The sequence below is a fragment of the Geotrypetes seraphini genome, chromosome 8 (assembly GCF_902459505.1).
Source record: "Geotrypetes seraphini chromosome 8, aGeoSer1.1, whole genome shotgun sequence".
Taxonomy (NCBI): domain Eukaryota; kingdom Metazoa; phylum Chordata; class Amphibia; order Gymnophiona; family Dermophiidae; genus Geotrypetes; species Geotrypetes seraphini.
The window spans coordinates 111,113,915-111,133,724 of record NC_047091.1 but is presented as its reverse complement, the minus strand read 5'-3'; the positions used below and the strand labels follow the sequence as shown (position 1 = coordinate 111,133,724).

Sequence of the window (19,810 nt, the reverse complement as noted above, 5' to 3'; positions counted from 1 at the left end):
GTGCTCTGGTAATGACCTTACCGCCTATTAGAAAGAAAACCACCTTGCTCCTCTCCTTGATTATCAGGCTGTGAATAAAAGTTCTGCAGTGCTAATGACAGCTATAACAAGCTCTGATTGGCTGCAAACCTCCTTTCACCAAGGCATTCCAGGTCCCAAGGCTCAGCAATGCCACACCTTGCTGTGCTGCTTATGAACAGAATGATGGGCTGGCTTGTTCCGTCACTAATTGGATTACCTACACTCTGGAGGATACAGTTACCTACACTGTGTGCCTCAGCTTAGATCTTTTTACCTGCCTGTTACTGAGTGCTAAGCAAAACACTCTCTATAATTCATAAAGGCCAGTTCCCATTGCAGCCTCTTCTCCCTGCTACAGGGATCAGGAAGAGGAATTAAAGGAGAACCAGGTAGCTGGCAGAAAAACCCATGGAGAACGGTGTGTCCCAGGAGAAGACATCCTATCGTGCATCAGCAGAGGTTCATGGCCCCAAGCAACGCGGGGAGACTGTGCCTGCTGCCCCAGAGGAGCAACCCCCCGCCCTTCCCCCACCAGCACGAATCCGGCCCAGACTGGTCTTCCACACTCAGCTAGCCCATGGCAGCTCAACAGGCAAAATTGAGGGTTTCACCAATGTGAAAGAACTGTATGCCAGAATAGCTGAGGTCTTTAGTATCTCCCCAACAGAGGTGAGTGGGCGATCAGAGAAAAAAGTATAAAGAGAGGAGGGGGATGATGTGTGAGTCCTGTGATTGATTGCTGTCATCTGCTGCTCAAATGAGGGGAAGGCTTTTGCCTTCAAGCCTGTGATAGCTTTATAATTTATTTTTAACTAGAGTTGAGAAAATGTTGATGCAGTGATTTAAATGTGTCCATCTGCTAGTCTCGGATTATTTTCCTCTGAGTGAACTGGTCAGGATCTAATCTGAGATACAGGCTAACCATGGGCCTGAAGTTTGTTGTTCTTTTACTAAATGCTTTTGAGTTGGTGTTGATTCATGGCAACCCTGTGCATAGTTGCACTAATTCACTGGTCTTCAGTCAGGTGGCTAAACGTTGATAGAGTGGCATCCATACCTACTGCTATTATAATCAATCCACCCTGGTCTTCCTCTGTTGTATCTATCTTATTATCTCAATATGATGAGAAAAAACAAATCAGAAAAAAGGAACTTGCCTGCATGCCCACCTTCTCTCTTGTTTAGTTCTATAGTCTTAGCATAACAGGAAAACAGAGGTACAGTAGTATGTGAGGAGGGCCATAAGAGACTCTAGGTTGTAAATTTCATTGTGTTTCATCAAGTTTGGTTTAAAGTCCTCAATGAAATGACAGCTTTCAGAAGACCTAATTCTAATACCAATGAGGTTTAGCTTCAAGTTTATTAAAAAATTTTATAAACCGCCCAATTAGCCTTCTAGGCTGTGAACATTATGTTAAAAACATATATGGGGTTACTATAAATCCCTTAAAACAATAATCATTATTTAAAACATTTAAAAACAAACAGGAACAAAAAAGGAAGAAGGATAGAGCTACGATTTATCAAGTAAGAAAGAGAACATATAGGGAAAGAACAAAAGGGAGGGTATCTAAAAATAGAATAAACTATGTAGCCCTAAGAAGGGCTTTTAGGTCTCGAAAGCATCAAGAAAAAGAAATGTTTTTAATTTTGTTTTAAAATGGTGAAGAGTTGATTCTTCCCGTAAGTGGACCGGAATATTATTCCAAAGAGATGGAGCGCTGACAGAGAAAATAGTAGATCTCATTGTGTTGATAAACTTCAGAGATGGAACAGATAGCAGATTTTTAGAAGAAGATCTTAGAGGGAAGGGAAGTTAGGGGAGGGAAGTTTCGTGGAGACGCCAGGAAGTACTTCTTCACGGAGAGAGTGATCGAGCAATGGAACAAGCTTCCAGTGCAGGTGATCGAGGCACGCAGCATCCCAGACTTCAAGAACAAATGGGATACCTATGTGGGATCCCTACGAGGGTCATGCCAAGGGATAGGGTCACTAGGGTATAGACTTGAAAGAGAGGGTCAGTAGAGTGGCAGTATAATTACAATTATACTTAAGAGGGTCAGTAGACTTAAAAGGGTGGGTCAATAGTGTGGGCAGACTTGATGGGCTGTAGCCCTTATCTGCCGTCTTCTTTCTATGTTTCTAACTATAGGGAATAAGAAGGTTATTGACAAATTCTGGTTGACTATTTTGTCTAGTTTTGAAGGTTAGTAAAAGAATTTTGTATGTGATTCTATGCTAAAACTGTAAAATGAGGGAGAGCTGGAATGCATGACTCGGCCAGTATTCCGGGATCTTTGTTCTATTCAGCATACTTCTTAGAGCTCCTTTTATCAAGCCGCGCTAGCGGGATTAATGTGCGCGATGTTTCATCACGCATTAACCCCCGCGCTGGCCTAAAAACTACCGCCTGCTCAAGGGAGGCGTTAGCGGCTAGCGCAGCTGGCGGTTTAGCACGCAGTATTGCGCCCGTTAAACCGCTAGCGTGGCTTGATAAAAGGAACTCTTAGTCCCTTTCACCTTAAAGATGCCACATAACTGGTCAACAGAAGCACCTGGAATCAATGCAATTTATTCTGTTCTATTCATATTTATTTATATTTCACACAATAGACTCTAGGCAGATAACAACAATTTAAAAAAATTTCGTGTCCATACAAAATTATTCATTTAACAATCATTAAAAATAAAAAGGTTTTAACAATTTTCTAAAGATATAATAAGATCAATCCAAAGCTTTGTTCCTATAAAGTCAAAAGATTTATTCATCAAAGCCTCAATGACTGTTTATACCAGGAGGTAGCTCTGTTTATTGGGAAAGTTATATAATTCATTAAACCTTCTGGTCCCATTCCCAGCAACAATGTAGATATAAGGGACAGCAGACTGCTGAAAACCTTTTTTCAGTCTTCAATGTTAAGTCCTTAAGCATATAACCAGACAGAGATATGAACAGCATGGATACCAAGACTGACAATACAAGGTTATGATCCCAAAGAGGGACATACAGACAAGCTAGGAGACAAAGAAGTCACATACCCTGGAAAAATCAAACTATGTCCTGATGAACAGCCAAGGACTTTCCTTTAATTAAATCTCTAAAACATGCCAAGGCCTTCACCTGCACTTTAAGAGATGAAAAGGACAAACCTACAGTATGTCCAGGCTGTCTTGCAAAAAATAAAAAAAAAAAAAATCCAGACTCTGTAGCAACAATGATTGGGTGGTGAGGTTTTGGGGGGGAATTTGATTCCCCTTTTTCCTCCATGTCTCTGAGCACAAATTCTTCCTATATGAAAAGTTTATTATAAACAGTTAATTATATACTCAATGTTTCTGGCAAGCGTGTTGTTTATTATTTTGAGTTTTGATTTTTCACGCTTCCAATTTCATAAGTATTGAGTTTTGCCTCCGTTATGGTGTTTGATTTTGATGCTTTGAATGGCAGGTAGATTGTTAGAAAGCTTTGCTGCCCCTCCATTTACACTTGTCTGTCTAAAATGAGGCGATGATTTAAGATGTAATTGGCATGCTTATGATATTGTTGTGTGTGCTTTGATTTTATAAACTCTAAATTACTATTGGTTATTTGGAGATGTGATTGATGAATATAATAAGTATATAAATAAAATGTATTCTCTGGCACAGATTCTATTCTGTACTTTGAACACACACAAGGTGGACATGCAGAAACTGCTGGGGGGTCAGATTGGTCTGGAAGATTTTATCTTTGCCCATGTCAGAGGTGAAACAAAGGAGGTGGAAATAACCAAGACTGAAGATGCCTTGGGGCTGACAATTACAGACAATGGAGCTGGCTATGCTTTCATTAAAGTAAGTACATTTGCTCCAGTTAGAAGCTGTCAAGAGACAAAGCACCTGGAAGGCTTAAACTTAAAAATGATTTAATAGTGGGAGAAAATATTCAAGTACCAGGGAGGATATTCTGTCCTGAAGCTAGTCTCCATCACCCCACTGCCCAGCATTAAAAATATGTAGAGCCAAAGCTTTTCTTACATAAAACATTTCCTCTCTTCTCCCAACTAATGGCTACTATTTTGGGGGAGAGGGGGGTTCTAATTCATTTTAAGATGCATTTGCTATTACCATATATTTTCTCTTTTACGATACTTTATGTTCTTTAAACATTTTATTTGCCAAAAAGGTCTGCTGAGATTATGATAGTACAGCCGTTTGAATGACTCTAACAAAATAAAAGATGCTCAGTCCTATTTTGTATTTTTCATGCATTATAACTTTACAGAGAAATATAAAGAGAGGTCACTTAAGAGCATGGTAAATTTACCTTGGGCCACAATGTCCATTCCAGTGCTCCAGGCTGTTGCTCCCTTCTGACAAGTGAGTGACAATGGGGTATGCTCTGGTTGTTAGTCACCCAATGTGGCCATGCATGAAGATCATCTCATGTTATTCATTCTCCTTGTTTTCCAGAGGAACTGTGTGACTTTATGGACCTGTTGTGTAGTGTCCTGAGTAGTTGAGTGAAGTTGGAAAAAGTATCATTGTGGACTGATCATTGTGGACTGCTAAGTTCAGGAAAGGAGGGATTGAAAGATGTGACCAGTTCTCTTTAAATGGGGGAGGTTCATATACTTTAGAACAAAGATGGGAAGAGTGCCCCCAAATAACCAATGTGGATGTACCATACAATTGATCTGTACCCAACAAATAATTTTTTCATCAGTCAACTGAGTTAAGGTCTACTTTAGAATGGGGTAGTGTGCCAGGAGATTGATCTTCTCTATATTATCCTCACCCTTCCAGAGAATTAAAGAAGAGAGCGTTATTGACCGACTCCAAACCGTGTGTGTTGGTGATAATATTGAGGCCATCAATGACCAGACCATTGTGGGCTGCCGTCACTATGATGTTGCCAAGATGCTAAGGGATCTTCCTAAATCACAGACATTTACCCTCCGACTGGTTCAGCCAAAAAGAGCATTTGGTAAGTCAAAGCAAACTGTTGACTGGATAGTGATGAAGTTTTCTTCATAAATAAATAAATTTACTGAAACATATGATCCAGCATTGGTTTAAGTTGGTTTATGACGCTTTCTGATGTGCCAAACCATGATGAGGCCAAATGTGATCTAATACTGTTTGTAGAACAACCTTAATGAGCTGCTGAAACTCATAACATAACATAACAACAGATTTATAGACCGCATAACCATAAGTTCAATGCGGTTAACAAAAAGCTATGCTATGAAGACACAAATTATGTTAGAAAAGAGCGTGATAATCTAATTGGTCAGGAATTTAGAAAAGAGAAAATTTTTTAGCAGTTTTCTAAAGTGTTCATAAGAGCTGGACTTGAGTATCAGTGGACAAAAATCTTTATCATAGTAAGCTGCTTGGTATGAGATTATATGCTCATGGTATTTCTTACTTTTGCAGCCCTTAACTGATGGAAACATAAAGAGGGCATATGATTTTCTGCTATTCTTATGTGACAGTATAAGCAACCTGTCAACTAAATCTAATGGAGCTGCTCCAAAGGCAGCTTTGTAGCATAGACATCCTAATTTGAAAATCACGCGAGCCTCCACAGGAAGCCAATGCAACTCACAATAATAATGAGTCACATGATCATACTTCTTCAAGCCGTAAACTACTCTCACTGCTGTGTTCTGAACCAAAGTCACTCTAGCCATATTTTTCTTAGTGCTCATCAAATAAACTATATTACAATAGTCTAATAGACCCAGGAGTAATGATTGATCTGATGGTGCGCAATTTCCATAGAGTGTAGTATCCCTTTTGGACCACTGCATCTATCTGGTTTCTCATGATCAAACATTGGTCGAGAACAACTCCCAATATTTTAATTGTTGGACTTATTGTATATGACGTTGAATTATCATCGTCCATTTATGTCTAGATCAGATAGCCAAAATATAAGTTGGGCGAGCCCTAGGGCATTGCAGGAAAGTTAACTCCCTAGACTCTGTAGTCTAAGGAGTTAACATTCCTGCAATGCCCTAGGGCACAGGTGTCAAAGTCGGTCCTCGAGGGCCGGAATCCAGTCGGGTTTTCAGGATTTCCCCAATGAATATGCATGAGATCTATGTGCATGCACTGCTTTCAATGCATATTCATTGGGGAAATCCTGAAAACCCGACTGGATTACGGCCCTCGAGGAGGGACTTTGACACCCCTGCCCTAGGGCATGCCCAACTTATATTTTGGTGTCTTTTAAGGATATTTTGTCTTGAGGTTTTTGCTATAGTAGATCAGATAGCCAGACATTTGTAGCTTTCCTCAAGGTATAGAAAGTAGCCTTTTTATTAGACTAATCATATTCTGAAAACTACAGCTGGTTGCAGAGCTTGATCTCAAGCTGGGAATGCTAGTTGAACAAAGGTAATATCCTTAGGGATATTGAGCTAGTTGCATATCAAGGATCCTGGTTTACCACATTGCATCTATGGGCTTGTAGTTTCCACTTTTTTTTTTTTTTTTGAGAAATTGCCTATTCAAAACCAGAACTGGCTTAGCTGATGACCTGGAGCCATCTGGTAACCCTGTAATACTCAGCTGATTCTTTGCATTACTCTGTTTCTCATTATTTATTTAAAGCTCTTCTATCTCAAAGAATTCATACTGTTCTCAGCTGATTACAAAAAAATATAACATATAGTAAGACAAAATCAAATTGAAACAAATCATAATAGCATAATAAATGATGGCAGATAAATACCAAAATGGTCCATCCAATCTGCCCAACTGTACACGCTGTATAAATTAATGATTTAATTTAAATTGTCCTTTTTCGTAGATATTTCTGGGCTAGAAACCCAAAGTTCTGCCCAGTACTGTGCTTCCATCTCCTGAAGTCTCCGTCAAAGCTCACTCCAGCCCATCCTCAACTGAATGGCCATATACGGGACATAGACCATGCAAGTCAGCCCAGTACTGGCCTTAGTTCTTCACTATATACCCATTATTTTCTGATTTAGAGATCTTCTGTGTTCAACCCATGCTTTTATGAACTCTGTCACCATTTTCCTCTTCACCACCTCCCTTGGGAGAGCATTCCAGCCACCCTCTCTATAAAGAAGAATTTCTTAACATTATTCTTGAGTCTACCATTCCTCAACCTCTGGTTTTACCATTTTCCTTTCTCTGGAAAAGATTTTGTTTTATGTTAATACCTTTCAAGTATTCGAACGTCTGAATCATATCTCTCCTGTCCCTCCTTTCCTCTGGGATATACATACGCAGAGCTTCCAGTCTCTACTTATGTATCTTTTGGTGCAAACCTCCTACCATCTTCGTCGCTTTTCTCTGAACTGCTTCAAGTCTTCTTATGTCCTATGCCAGATACGGTCTCCAAAACTGAACACAATATTCCAAGTGGGGTCTCACTAATGACCTATAAAAGGGCATCAATACCTTCTTTCTTCTACTGGTTACTCCTTTCTCTATACAGCCTAGCATCCTTCTGGCAACAGCCACCATCTTGTCACACTGTTTCTTTGCCTTTATATGTTTGGACATTATCACTCCAAGGTCCCTCTCAGCACATGCAGCTCCTTCTGACTTCTAATCCTCAAATGCATTACTCTGCACTTCTTTGCATTGAATTTTAGTTGCCAGATATTAGACCATTCCTCTAACATTTGGAGCTCCTTTTTCATGTTTTTCACGCCCTCCTTGGTGTCTACTGTGTTACAAATCTTGGTATCATCTGCAAAAAGGCAAACCTTTCCTTCTAACCCTTCGGCAATGTTGCTCACAAACGTGTGAACAGGATCGGCCCCAGCACCAATCCTTGAGGGACTCCACTACTCACCTTTACTTCCTCCAAGCGAATTCCATTAACCACCGCCCTCTGGTGTCTGTCCGTCAACCAGTTTCAAATCCAGTTCACCACTTTGGGTCCTAACTTCAGCCTGTCAAGTTTGTTCAAGAGCCACTTATGAGGAACTGTGTCAAAGGCTTTGATGAAATCTAAGTAAATTACATCTACCATATATACTTAATCCAATTATCTGGTCACCCAATCAAAAAATTCAATCAGATTCGTTTGGCACGATTTACCTTTAGTATAACCATGTTGTCTCAGATCCTGTAACCCATTAAATTCTAGGAATTTCACTATCCTTTCTTTCAGCAACACTTCATATGTACATATCAAACATATAAAAAATAATTCTAAAATAGTCTAGTACAATATAAACCAAACAAAAAACTGCAACACATATACAGAATTGTATTCAAAGAAAATAAATTGGTTTTACATTTATGCCTAAAAACAGTCAGATCAGAAAATTCTTCAATATCCACTAGATCAGTGGTCTCAAACTCGCAGCCCAGGGGCTACATGCAGCCCGCCAGGTACTATTTTGAGGCCCTCGGTATGTTTATCATAATCACAAAAGTAAAATAAAGCAGTTTCTTCAACATATGTCTCATTAGCTATAAATTACAATATTATTATTAAGACTTAGCCAAAAGGAAAGATTTATAAACTATAAAGAGTTTTACCTCATGCAAAATTGTCATTTCTTTAATAAGACATTAACTATTTTTTCTGAAGCCCTACAAATCCAAATAGTGGCCCTGCAAAGAGTTTGAGTTTGAGACCACTGCACTAGATGCATATTCCATAAGGTTGGCACAACTACAGAGAATGTTCTGTTATGTGTAACCCTCTTTCTGCCATGTATAATTATCCAGATTTGGAGAACATTTGATAGGTTGACCCTCCTTCTTTATCCTTTTCATTTTTACTCTATCTTTCCACTGAGTCATGCACTATGGATAGCACAAGACCCTTCTTAACAGGATTTTCATTCTTGGCAGCACATACCCATTTTGGCTAATTACTGACGCATAAAGTGCGTTTCTGAACAAGCCTTCTGAGCATAACATTCTCACAAAAGTTAAGATTTGCAAAGAAGTGAGAGGCAAGAAGAAAACAGCATTTCATAGTTCTTCCAGAAATAAAGGCATCCTAGAAAATTAATATTTATCCTCCTATCTCCTTAGTCTGTGAAGAGGCCTAGTAGGGCTCATAGACAGCTGCTGGCATGCATGAGAGAAAGCCAGGGTACAGAAGCAGAGTTCAAGGCTGTGAAGACCAGCCTGAAACTATAAAGCACAAACAGCTCAAAAGACTGACAGAATTAACCTGGAAATAACCCAAATTCCTAGCTAGCTTGAACATTTTCTTTTAAATTTTATGTCTCATTGGGTTATTTTTGAGGGGGTAGGGAGGGGTGCTTAAAGTCATAGGGCGCTCCCTTCATAATATAATCTCTACTCCCACAGCTGCAGGAAAACTCCTAGTATCTGCAGAAACTTCCTGAAACATTTCTATGGCACTACTACATGTATACAAAACTAAAGAAATACATAGAATTTATACAGAGTTTGGGAATTTAATTTAGTAAGAAAGGGTTAAATTCAAGAAATCTGAAATCTGGAGAATCAGGGGTTAAAATTTATAAGCAGCCTCAAAAAGATAGGATTTTTTTTTTTACGGCTGCATTTGAATAAGGCCAGAGAGGGAGCATGACATACTGACTCAGGAAGGGTTCCAGATTTTCTTGCCGGAACCCTCAAAACAATCCCCAGCAGGAGGGATGCCCAATCCCTCCTGCCACCACCCACCCCCTAACATCCCCGGCAGGAGGGATGCCCAGTCCCTTCTGCCAGCACCCCCCTCCCCAACACATGACCCCCTGAACATCCTCCTCCCCCAAAACCTACCCAGACCTTCCCCATACCTTTATCTGTAAGGCTGGCTGGAGGGATGCCTACTCCCTCTGGCCGGCAGGCCCGTCTCTTCAGAATGGTGGGCCATCTACTTCCCGGTGCATCCTGAGATGCACTGGGGTGTGGTCTAAGGGGGAGGGGATTTAGGTGCCTTGACCAACCAGAGTCTTAGGCTTCCTTCCCAGTGCATTCTGGGATGCACTGGGAGAGGCCTAAGACTCTGATTGGCTAAATACCTGACGCTATTAAGTTAGGTGCCAGTAGGCTTGATCAAGGCACCTACCAGTGCTTAAATTACAGCGCTGTTTATAGAATATAGCCCTTCGTCCATATTCCATTATCACAGAAAAACATCCAAATTGTAAGCCTACTCTAGTCTTGCCTAAAACAAACCTCTAACATGCTCTTTTATGATTTAGATGAACTGCAGAAAAAAATGTCACATCTATGAATTTCAAAAATTGCAATTTGGATGTTTTTCAGAAAAAAAGTCCATCTGCCACTTTGTCATCTTTTGAATGTTTTTTGGTTTCAAAAATGAGCCCCATAGAGTTAGGATTACCAGATTCTCCAAATGGAAAATCTGTACCCCTAGACCTGCCCCCTGGCCCACCCAGGTCCACCCATCCCATCCCCACCCCGTTATGCCCCGATCTCACTCCCAATCCCGCCATAGCCCCTCTCCCCACTGCCTGCTCTCGTCGGGCAGGAGGGCATCCGCGCTGGGGAAATGCCCTTCTGCCTGACGGCAATTTGTTGGAAGCTTTTCAAAACCCGAACAATGTGCTGGGTTTTGAAAAGCCATCCGGACCCCCGAACATGTCCTCAAAAGGACATGTCCAGGGAAATCCAGACGTCTGGTAACCCTACATAGAGTCTAACACAGTTTGTCACTGTCACCGTATATACATTTTTAAATAAATACATTTTTTCAATACAAGTTTTTATCCTAACTTGACACCTACTGGGATCTAATACCAATATACATAATATACAGTTTACAGGTTACAATTTGCCATTTTTACAGTGGCTGGAGAAGTTGCCATACTGTGAGAGGTTAGATAAACTAGGCCTCTTCTCCCTTGAAAAGACAAAACTGAGAGGGGACTTGATCGAAACATTCAAGATAATGAAGGAAATAGACTTAGTAGATAAAGACAGTTTGTTCACCCTCTCCAAGGTAGGGAGAACGAGGGGGCACACTCTAAAGTTAAAAGGGGATAGATTTTGTACAAACGTAAGGAAGTTCTTCTTCACCCAGAGAGTGGTGAAAAACTGGAACGCTCTTCCGGAGGCTGTTATAGGGGAAAACACCCTCAAGGGATTCAAGACAAAGTTAGACAAGTTCCTGCTGAACCGGAACGTACACAGGTAGGGCTGGTCTCAGTTAGGGCACTGGTCTTTGACCTAGGGGCCGCCGCGAGAGCGGACTGCTGGGCATGATGGACCACTGGTCTGACCCAGCAGTGGCAATTCTTATGCTCTTAATCCAAGTTTTTTATCCTAACGTGACACTTGACGTGTGTTTCAGACATGATTGGACAAAGGAGTAAAGCTAGCAAATGCCCAAGTGAAGGCAAAATAGCCAGCGGGAGAGAAACTTTGCGCCTACGTTCCAAGGGCATAGCCACTGTGGAGGATATGGTAAGCATTAACAGCATCAAGCCTAAAGTTGGAGGCAAGTAGACTGGAGTGGTTTTGCATTCTCCAGAATGCTGAATTTGAAAGACAAGAAACTACTGCAGTAGTCTGATCATAGTGAACACCAAGTTTAAATTTTCATAACACCCAGAACAGTTACTGACAGGCACCACTGGTTTTCATAAGACTGAGGCAAAGAAAAAACGCCCAAGAGTTCCACAGCTGACCCCTATCGGTAGAAATGGATGGATTTGCCTTGATTTTATTCATCTATTTTAATAAACATTACCTCAAGAAGATTATCTTCCAAAGTCTTTGCCTTTTTGGTTTCATAAGATTGAGCCATTCTTTCACCTCTATTGCATGGATGGATTTGTAACTCTATGCTTTTCTTGTGCATGCTATAACAGAAATAAAAAGGAACAGAGCTGGCTGGGAACCCAAAGAATAGTTACCTGCCTCTCCCTACTTGAAAGCTATTCAAAATTTATATGTATGTGGGCCTAAGTATGAGCAATGTTGCTGTGATCTGGATCAAAACCAGCTGCTCTGGGCCCAGCTTACCAGCAACTGAACGTATCACTGAAAAACATAAGGGGAATTCTGAACCTTATCTCCCAACATACCAGATTCCCAACAAATGTGGCTACATCCTCTTTTCTCAGACTTACAGGAAATGTCCTGTCACTTTCCTTACTTGGTGATGTTTCTACCACCATACGATCCTGAAATAGCTTCTCTTTTATCAGCACAATGTACATTTAATTAAGCTTTAAAAAAAAAACACACACACAACCCCAAAACCTCCTGTATCCAATGGAAACCTTGAAACTAAGTTCCAGGAAGCTTACAGAGGCATTTTTCTCTTCAGTGCCTTTGTTGTAGAATGGTGTCTTGCAAACCTTGCCAAGCTGCGACACACTAAACGTGGTGGCTGTGGCTCGAGGCATCCAGAAGTGTGCATACTTCGAAGCAATGATGTCATCACACTTGCGCGAAGGCCCTCCAGACGGGCCCTGAGTGGCCAGAGGGGTGCTGGAAGGGAAGATGCGAGAAGGAGAGGCACTGGTGCTGGCTAACTGCCTACAGGTTCTGCCTCTCGGTGCAAGAGGCACATCCTGTAGGCCAAAGGTGTCCAACCTTTTGGCTTCCCTGGACCGCATTGGCTGAAAAAAATGTTTTTGGGGCCGCGCAAACGCTGCAGCAAGACAGAGGAGGGAGCTGGCAAGACAGTAAACACCTGGGGGCAGCAGAGGAAAACACTGCATCGCCCTCGACCAGGGCCGCACAAAATACTTCATGGGGCCACATGTGGCCCTTGGGCCGCAGGTTGGACACCCCTGCTATAGGCAGTCAGCTGGCACCTCTCCTCCTCCCTGGCGTCTCACGGCACACCTGGAATCTCGGTAGGCACATAGTTTGCAATACACTGTTGTAGAGACTAGATGCTGATAAGCTAAACATCTGTGTTGCAGCTAAAAGAAGCATGCAGAGGAAAGAGAGCATAGGAAAAAAAAAAGCAACATTTCTGTTGTACTATAAGGAGATGTGTGTGACTGTAAGACTGTTGTATACACATCTTGTGACTGATTTCATCTTATAAATACATAATGAATTCTGCAATATTAATTAAGGTTCCTACGATGCTAATGAAACTGTAATACGTTGCCTGGTGCAGTAAAAGCATCGGGGGCCCTATGAGTGGGATACTGTCATCCCTTCATGGGCCATATGGTCTTATCGCTCTTTTCACGAATTGAATATCTTCTCTTTGTAGCCCAGCGAATTTGAAGAAGAAGCAGCGAAGAGAGTTGATGACTTGTTGGAAAGTTATATGGGCATTCGGGATGTGGAGCTGGGTAAGGATGACGGCCAAATTGGAGCCCACAGTTATAAAATGGCTAGTTAGAAAAATCCACATTTCTAATTAACTATAACAAAACAATAATTTTGACAATCACTCTATTAACTCTCGGGGCTCTTTTACTGAAACTTAGTGTGTGCTAATATACATTAGCATATACCTGTTTGTGTGTACTAAGCTATAGTAAGAGGGTTCCCTTGTAGACCTTGAATATCTCAGAGAAAGGGGCCAATGTACCTGTCTACCATCAACCAATTTCAGAATTTTTTGTCTAGATGAAAATGAAGAGAACCATTGTTATAAATGTGACCAGTTGGTCTTCTTTCACACATTGCTACATCTCAAAACTTCAACTTGCACCTGATATATTGAAGGCTTACGGGCAAAACTGAATTACTCTGAAGACAACAGATTGCTTTATTTTAAAACTCTAGAACAAATTCAAGTGAAAACATCTGAACACAAAACAGCTAAAAACAAGTGGTTTTGAATAAAAAATATTAGGAAAAATAGTTGTTGTTAGGTGCCATCAACTCATGTTAGAGTCCTAGCGACCTGATGAATTACAGATCTAAAAAGAAATTGTTTTTGTGCTAGTCTGGTAAGGTCCTCCAGCATTATTTCTATGGTTGTTTTCAACATGTCCAGCCATCTGATTGTAGGTCATCCTCTTTGCCTGTTTCCTTCGATCTTCCCAAAAATGATGTATTTTTCTTCTAACGGTGTGACCTGATATATAAATAAATAAAAGCTGAGCACCTAAGTTCATATTCCTATGTTAGGTTCCTAAGTTTGTGGCCATTTTTCAAACTGAGAAGGCTATGGGGCTCCCTAGGGGATCTGGCCAATCGGAATCTTAGGCCACTCCCAGTGCATCGGGAGATGGGCCTAAGGTTCTAGTTGGTCCAGGTCCTACAGGAGGGGCCTTAAGTGCCTGGGCCAATCAGGCCATTAGGCCCCTCCTCAGTGCATCCCATGATGCACCAGGAAGGGGCAGGCCTGCCATTGCAGCGGAGGTGGGACGGCTGGACGCAGGTAGGAGCCATCCATCTAGCCAACGACAGAGGTTAGAGGGCGTGTCCAGGGGGTTAGGGGGTCCTGGTGGGGGTGCAATCTATGGGTCTGGGGAGTTCTGGTAGGAGGGATTAGGCATACCTCCTGCCATGCGATATATGGAGGGGTGGGGGTGGGGATTCTGGCAGAAGGGACTGAACATCCATCCTACCATGTGATCTATGGGGAGGTCCGGCAATAGGAACTGGGCATCCCTCCTGCTGCAATTATTCAGGGGGGGTGCTGGGCAGGAGGAACTGGGCATCCCTCCTGCCGTAATTTTGCTGGCCTACATTGTACGCGTCTCCTGCTAGCCTAGGGAGACACATACCGCTGCCTAGGTCTGCCTAAGGCTACTTCTGGGCCACACCACGCCCATGCCTAGCCTTAGGCGAGCTTAGGCAGGCTTACGCATCTCCCTAGACTCCCAGAGGCACCTCCAATGTAGGCGGCCTGTCATGGGAGGTTTTTTTAAGGAAACATGCATCCCGATTGGCTGGTTAGGCAGCAGTTGGCCGCCTATAATCGGGAAACCGTTTATAGAATCCGGTCCAAAATGTCTAGATAGATGATTTTTGAAAAAGAAAAAAAAAAAAAAGATAGATGTCTAGCTGTTTCAAAAAATGGATATTTTCACCTCCTGATTTTTGGACGCATTTCTCAAGAAGTCCAAATTGGACTTAGATGCTCTATCAAACATGGCCCTCCATGTTTTCAGTTGATAATTCATCTAAATTTGGGAGCTTAAAAGTCACGCATATAAATTTAGGCATGCGTACTAAAAATCAGTGCTAAGCTCCTTTTTTCACTGTTGCCACCTAGATTTTATACTCCTAAATTTTTAATAAATCTAGGCACTTAGCCCTAGTAAATGTTATAAGTGGAAAGATGAGGAACTCTCAAAGTTAGGAGCCACAGCTTGTGATAGTTGAATATACTCCTGAGACACAGGAATCTATTTGAATAGAGTGGATGTGGGCCGTCATCTGTCTAATGTTTCCCCTAATAATGTAGATGTTAGTGCAGAATCAATACTTGGCTACATCTAAAATCTTAAGACTTTTTTGCTAAGTGAACAACTCTGCAAGCATGAAATCAGAGCTTGTTCTGTTCATCCTTGGCCAGAAATATTGGTTATCTGATCAGAAAACCAGTATCAAAGCACAAGCCTACAGATTCTTGGCTGAAGTGTGTGTGTGCATGTGTATACATACATAATACATTCTGGGGAGAGTCTAGGGTAGTGTTCTTCATTGCAAGGCTCGGGGACCAATGGTGGACCCAAGAAACCTCTGGCAGCCCTCTGTGTTTCTAGTTGTTGGGGTTCTTTTTTTTCCGCTGCTCTGCCTCTCTGGGGAAAGTACTGTAGAGGGGGGGGGGGGGGGGCAAAAGCACATGTTTGAAAAAAAGGCATTTCTCAATAGACAAGAGAATGCATTTGGAAATGGTCACAACCTGGAAAATACTTCCCAAGGAAGACTGAAGGTGTGTTCTACGGATGGATGTCAGCAGGGTTGTGGCCCCTTCTCCCCCTCTTGGCAAAATATTTAGTGGCTCTCCTTCAGCTCATTATCCAAAGTGACCCCAGCTTACAAATTAATGAAGACCACTGTTCTAAGTGATAGATGTTGTATGATAAATATATGGATATAGATATTTTAAGCAATTTTGTGCAGATTGTTTTACTTTTGTGCTCCTCTTCTTTGTGCCTACAGCCTCAACAATGGTGGAGACAGCAATTGGCAAACTGAACCCTGAAGAATTTGCCCGGGGTTTGGACTCCATGCTGGGAGAGTTGGCGTTCCCTGACGAGTTTGTAGTGGAGGTGTGGGGAGCAATTCATGAAGCAAAAAGCATGTGTAAATAACAGTTATGACGAGGGATCAGCTCCAATGTATCTTCTTCTGCTCCACTTTTCTCCTAATGACCCAAATAGCTCTTCCCATGCCTGGCAGTAGTAGACCCTTCCCTCTCCATCCACGGAGATAACCAAATCTGTATCCCTGTTCCTATTTAGAAGTAGGAAACTGAATCAAATCTCTATCTACTGAGAACAGCTTGTGACTTAACCCAGATCTGCTGCACACACACACACAATTTGGGGTAAATAGTTCTTGGTGCAAACAATTTCTTTCCTCGGTTGCATTAACATCAGAAGTACTTTTCAAAACATAGCCAGATGTTGACGTAATTTATATGCTATTCTACGCTTCTGTGGGTTGAAAATGATCTCTACTGAGGGTGCTGAAGAGTAACACATGGCTCCCTAACAACAAATTAGAGGCCCCTTTTACAAAGTCGCAATAGCGATGCGCAAACGCATCGAAGCCCATTCAATTCCTATGTGCTTCAGTGCATTTACCACAGCTCTGTACAAGGGGCCATAGGTGTCGCTGATATAGATGTCATGTATGATGGGATAGGCTGCAAGTCTCTTGACACAGTCACCCTAACTGTATTCCTGGTAGTCTTATTGTTTTTAGTGGAGCCTGTTGATGAGAGGCTTCAGGCCACTGAGATTTTGTGGTAATTTCCGTTCAAATAAAAGCATTGCCATGTAAGACTGTCTACAAAGGAGCAATAATACTTAAGAGTACCTGATTACTATTCATAGAAACATAGAAAATAACGGCAGATAAGGGCCATAGCCCATCAGGTCTGCCCACACTACTTACCTACCCCCAAGTCTACTTTCCTAGAGATTCCACTACTAATGACTGATCTCCTTAACTTAAACCTCTGAGGGATCCCATGCTGTATTGTAAACCACTTTGGGTGAATCTCTTCATGAAAATACAGTTAATAAATCTGTAAGGAAGAGATAGTAGATGGCATGGACGAGCCATAGAGTCTTTATCTACCTTAAGTTTTCTGTTTCTATGTCTAGCCATTGCATTGCAAATACTTGACAGACAAGAGGAAGACTCAATGATAACAAAGACAGATTTAGATGTGGTATAATGCAATTGGGAGTAATGTCAATACCAATGATAATTTCCAGGATTGTCCAAGAACTAATGGTGCCTTTGTGTCCTAGGTAGTGTTCTGATCTTGGGCTCACTATTTTCATTACTCTTTACCATTATCCTTCATGAGCACTGTCATCACTTAAGAACCCTGTATTTCTCAATATCCAGCAGATGATAAGCTTCCCTATCATCCCAAGCTCTGGTAGGGTTTCATTTACACTTCCATAGGTTTGGCACTACCTTCAAGTGTTGTGATCAATGACTGCAACCTTAGAGTCCGTGTCATGGGTCAGGATGCACATGAGAATTTTACAGAGGTCTCTTCTCTCTCGAAGGTTTCCACAGAGTTAAGTGTTCCATCTTGTACTATTACCATTAGTACCAGAGGTCAGAAAAAAAATCTCAATTAGTAGCTACACAGTAACAATCTGTCCCCCCTCCCCATCCCCCCAAAAATTGGAAATCCCAAATGGATCTTTGTTATAATAGTTGCAAGTCTCACAGTGCAATCTCACGTTAGGGGGGGGGGGCAAATGGGCACAAGGTTGATGATCCTCAGTGGAAACTCAGTGGTCGATTAGTAGTCTGGGAGCTCAGACCTCCATTTAGTTCTCCTGGAGGTAAGTCAGTTACTTTAAAACTAAACAGTAAAGGATTCTCTTCAACAATGCAACATTTTTCTTTTTCACATTTGGAACCATGTTGAGTAGCAGGCTCCTAACAAGATATTAAGAGTATTCCTTTTTGGCTTTATTTCCTGTACCTCGGCGCCATCTACTGGGCTACATTTATACACCCGTGAGGAAGGCTTTTATAGCCGAAACATAGACTGTGTTGGGGTCCATCACAAAAAGGATTGAAAGACTCTTTTGTTAGGCCTGCATATTTTTGTGTAAATGTTGTATATGTATTGGTTCTTTATATATATTTTTAATAAATTGATTTGTCCCTGAAGTTTGGTTGATCATGTCCCTTCCCCGCTCCTTTTTTTGGTTTACATTTTCACACATGGGATTGTGCTTCCTCCGTGTTGTGGGATACATTTATCTGTATGGTTGATATTGTCATTGATTAGAGTTTAGCCTTATTATATAGTGGTATAGCCAGATGTCCAGTTTTGGGTAGGCATGAAATTTACTTTCTTCCCTTGCCCTTCCACTACTGTCCTCCCTTTTCCACCAGTGCCCCCCCCTCCCCCAAGCTCAAAATATAAATACCTGAGATGACAGAGATCTCCATGCCCTGCCATCTGAAGAGCTCCTTCTCTGAGTCACTGCCACAAGACCTTGCACCGATCATGTATGCAAACTTGTAATTTATAAGTCCTTTTTCTGTGTGTACAACATGCTTTATATATTATAGACTACAGAACAGGGTGAGGCCTTAGACCAACAACCCTTTGCCTCAAATGGCATTAATAACTAGGGAGCTGGGGAGATTATGGCGAATGTTCAATTTTTGGCTCCTCCAAGCAATAAGGTGTTCTGCTGCCCCTTTTACATATGAACAAAAGTCTTTATAAAATAACCCTTTAAGGCAGCGGTTCTCCCACAATGTATATTCATGAGACAAATTTACATGCAGCAGAGGGAGTGCATGCAAATCTCTCATGAATATTCATTGTGGATATCCAGAAAACTTGACTAACTGGGGTGCTTCCAGAACCAGGTTTGGTATGGTAAAATCTCCCCAGTGCAAAGAGTTGCATGCCGAAACATGCTGATGAACTCCTGTTGAAATAAGTTTGGACGCACACATATTTGGAAACTCCCTTTTTATACCTGTTAATTAATAAATTGGTTAAGCCAACTGGTTTCTCTGCTGCTTTTCTTTTGCCTCTCATTTTGCTTGACGGTACTTGTTTATCTGTCCTGGTAGCTCCTAATGACTGTGGGTTTGCCGGGACAAGTTTATCAAACTCTGAAGGTTGGGCTCAACAGGCCTTAGACAAATATCAATAACCAATGAAGTAATTCTTAGGGATAGCTCAGTCTTTCTGAAACAAATCCATCAACAGATATGGGAAAACCCAGTAAAAATATTTGAGGAGGGGAGGAAAAAGAGAGGTTGGTACGTATGAGAAGAAATGTGATGGATTTCTCAACAGCACAGCGATTCTTCTGAAAATGCACATTTTAAATCAAATGTGAACCAAACTGCAGTCTTCTTAGGCTGAATTTGACCTCAAAGAATTTGTGGTGTTATTGATTTATTGAGAGGGATAGTGGTATTTTTCTGCCAGGTCATTCCCTTGGAACCTTTTTTTCACTGACCTGGAACCTTTCTGAGCTTGCTTCCTTTTTCTTATTGTCGCTGGAATATAAGATGGCCACCCTGTTGGAACCAATACAGCACCCTTTTTCTAGAAAATCTATACTGCCTGATGGTGTCACTTCAAAAACCATTGGTAAATAGGTTGGTGTGAAAATTGCTTTCACTTAATCCATTTGAAAGGACATCCAGCTTCTATCATCAGTGGTGTAGTAATGGGGGGCAGGGGATGCCAGTACTTCTCTTC

The 19,810-nt window shown here is 41.6% G+C and overlaps 1 protein-coding gene across 1 annotated transcript; it reads left to right on the top strand.

Annotated features, from left to right (window-relative positions):
• Positions 1-233: 233 nt before the first annotated feature.
• GIPC3 (GIPC PDZ domain containing family member 3) lies at positions 234-18,079 on the top strand. Its single transcript, XM_033956300.1, has 6 exons — positions 234-690; positions 3,670-3,855; positions 4,807-4,987; positions 11,297-11,409; positions 13,184-13,265; positions 16,039-18,079. The coding sequence occupies exons 1-6, from the start codon at positions 430-432 to the stop codon at positions 16,188-16,190; spliced, it is 975 nt and encodes a 324-aa protein (XP_033812191.1). The 5' UTR covers positions 234-429; the 3' UTR covers positions 16,191-18,079.
• The last annotated feature ends 1,731 nt before the right edge of the window (positions 18,080-19,810 follow it).

Coding starts and splice junctions, on each gene's coding strand:
- GIPC3 (XM_033956300.1), top strand. CDS start 430: ATGGAGAACGGTGTGTCCCAGGAGAAGACATCCTATCGTGCATCAGCA. Junction 691..3,669: donor TTAGTATCTCCCCAACAGAG/GTGAGTGGGCGA, acceptor TCTCTGGCACAG/ATTCTATTCTGTACTTTGAA. Junction 4,988..11,296: donor TCAGCCAAAAAGAGCATTTG/GTAAGTCAAAGC, acceptor CGTGTGTTTCAG/ACATGATTGGACAAAGGAGT.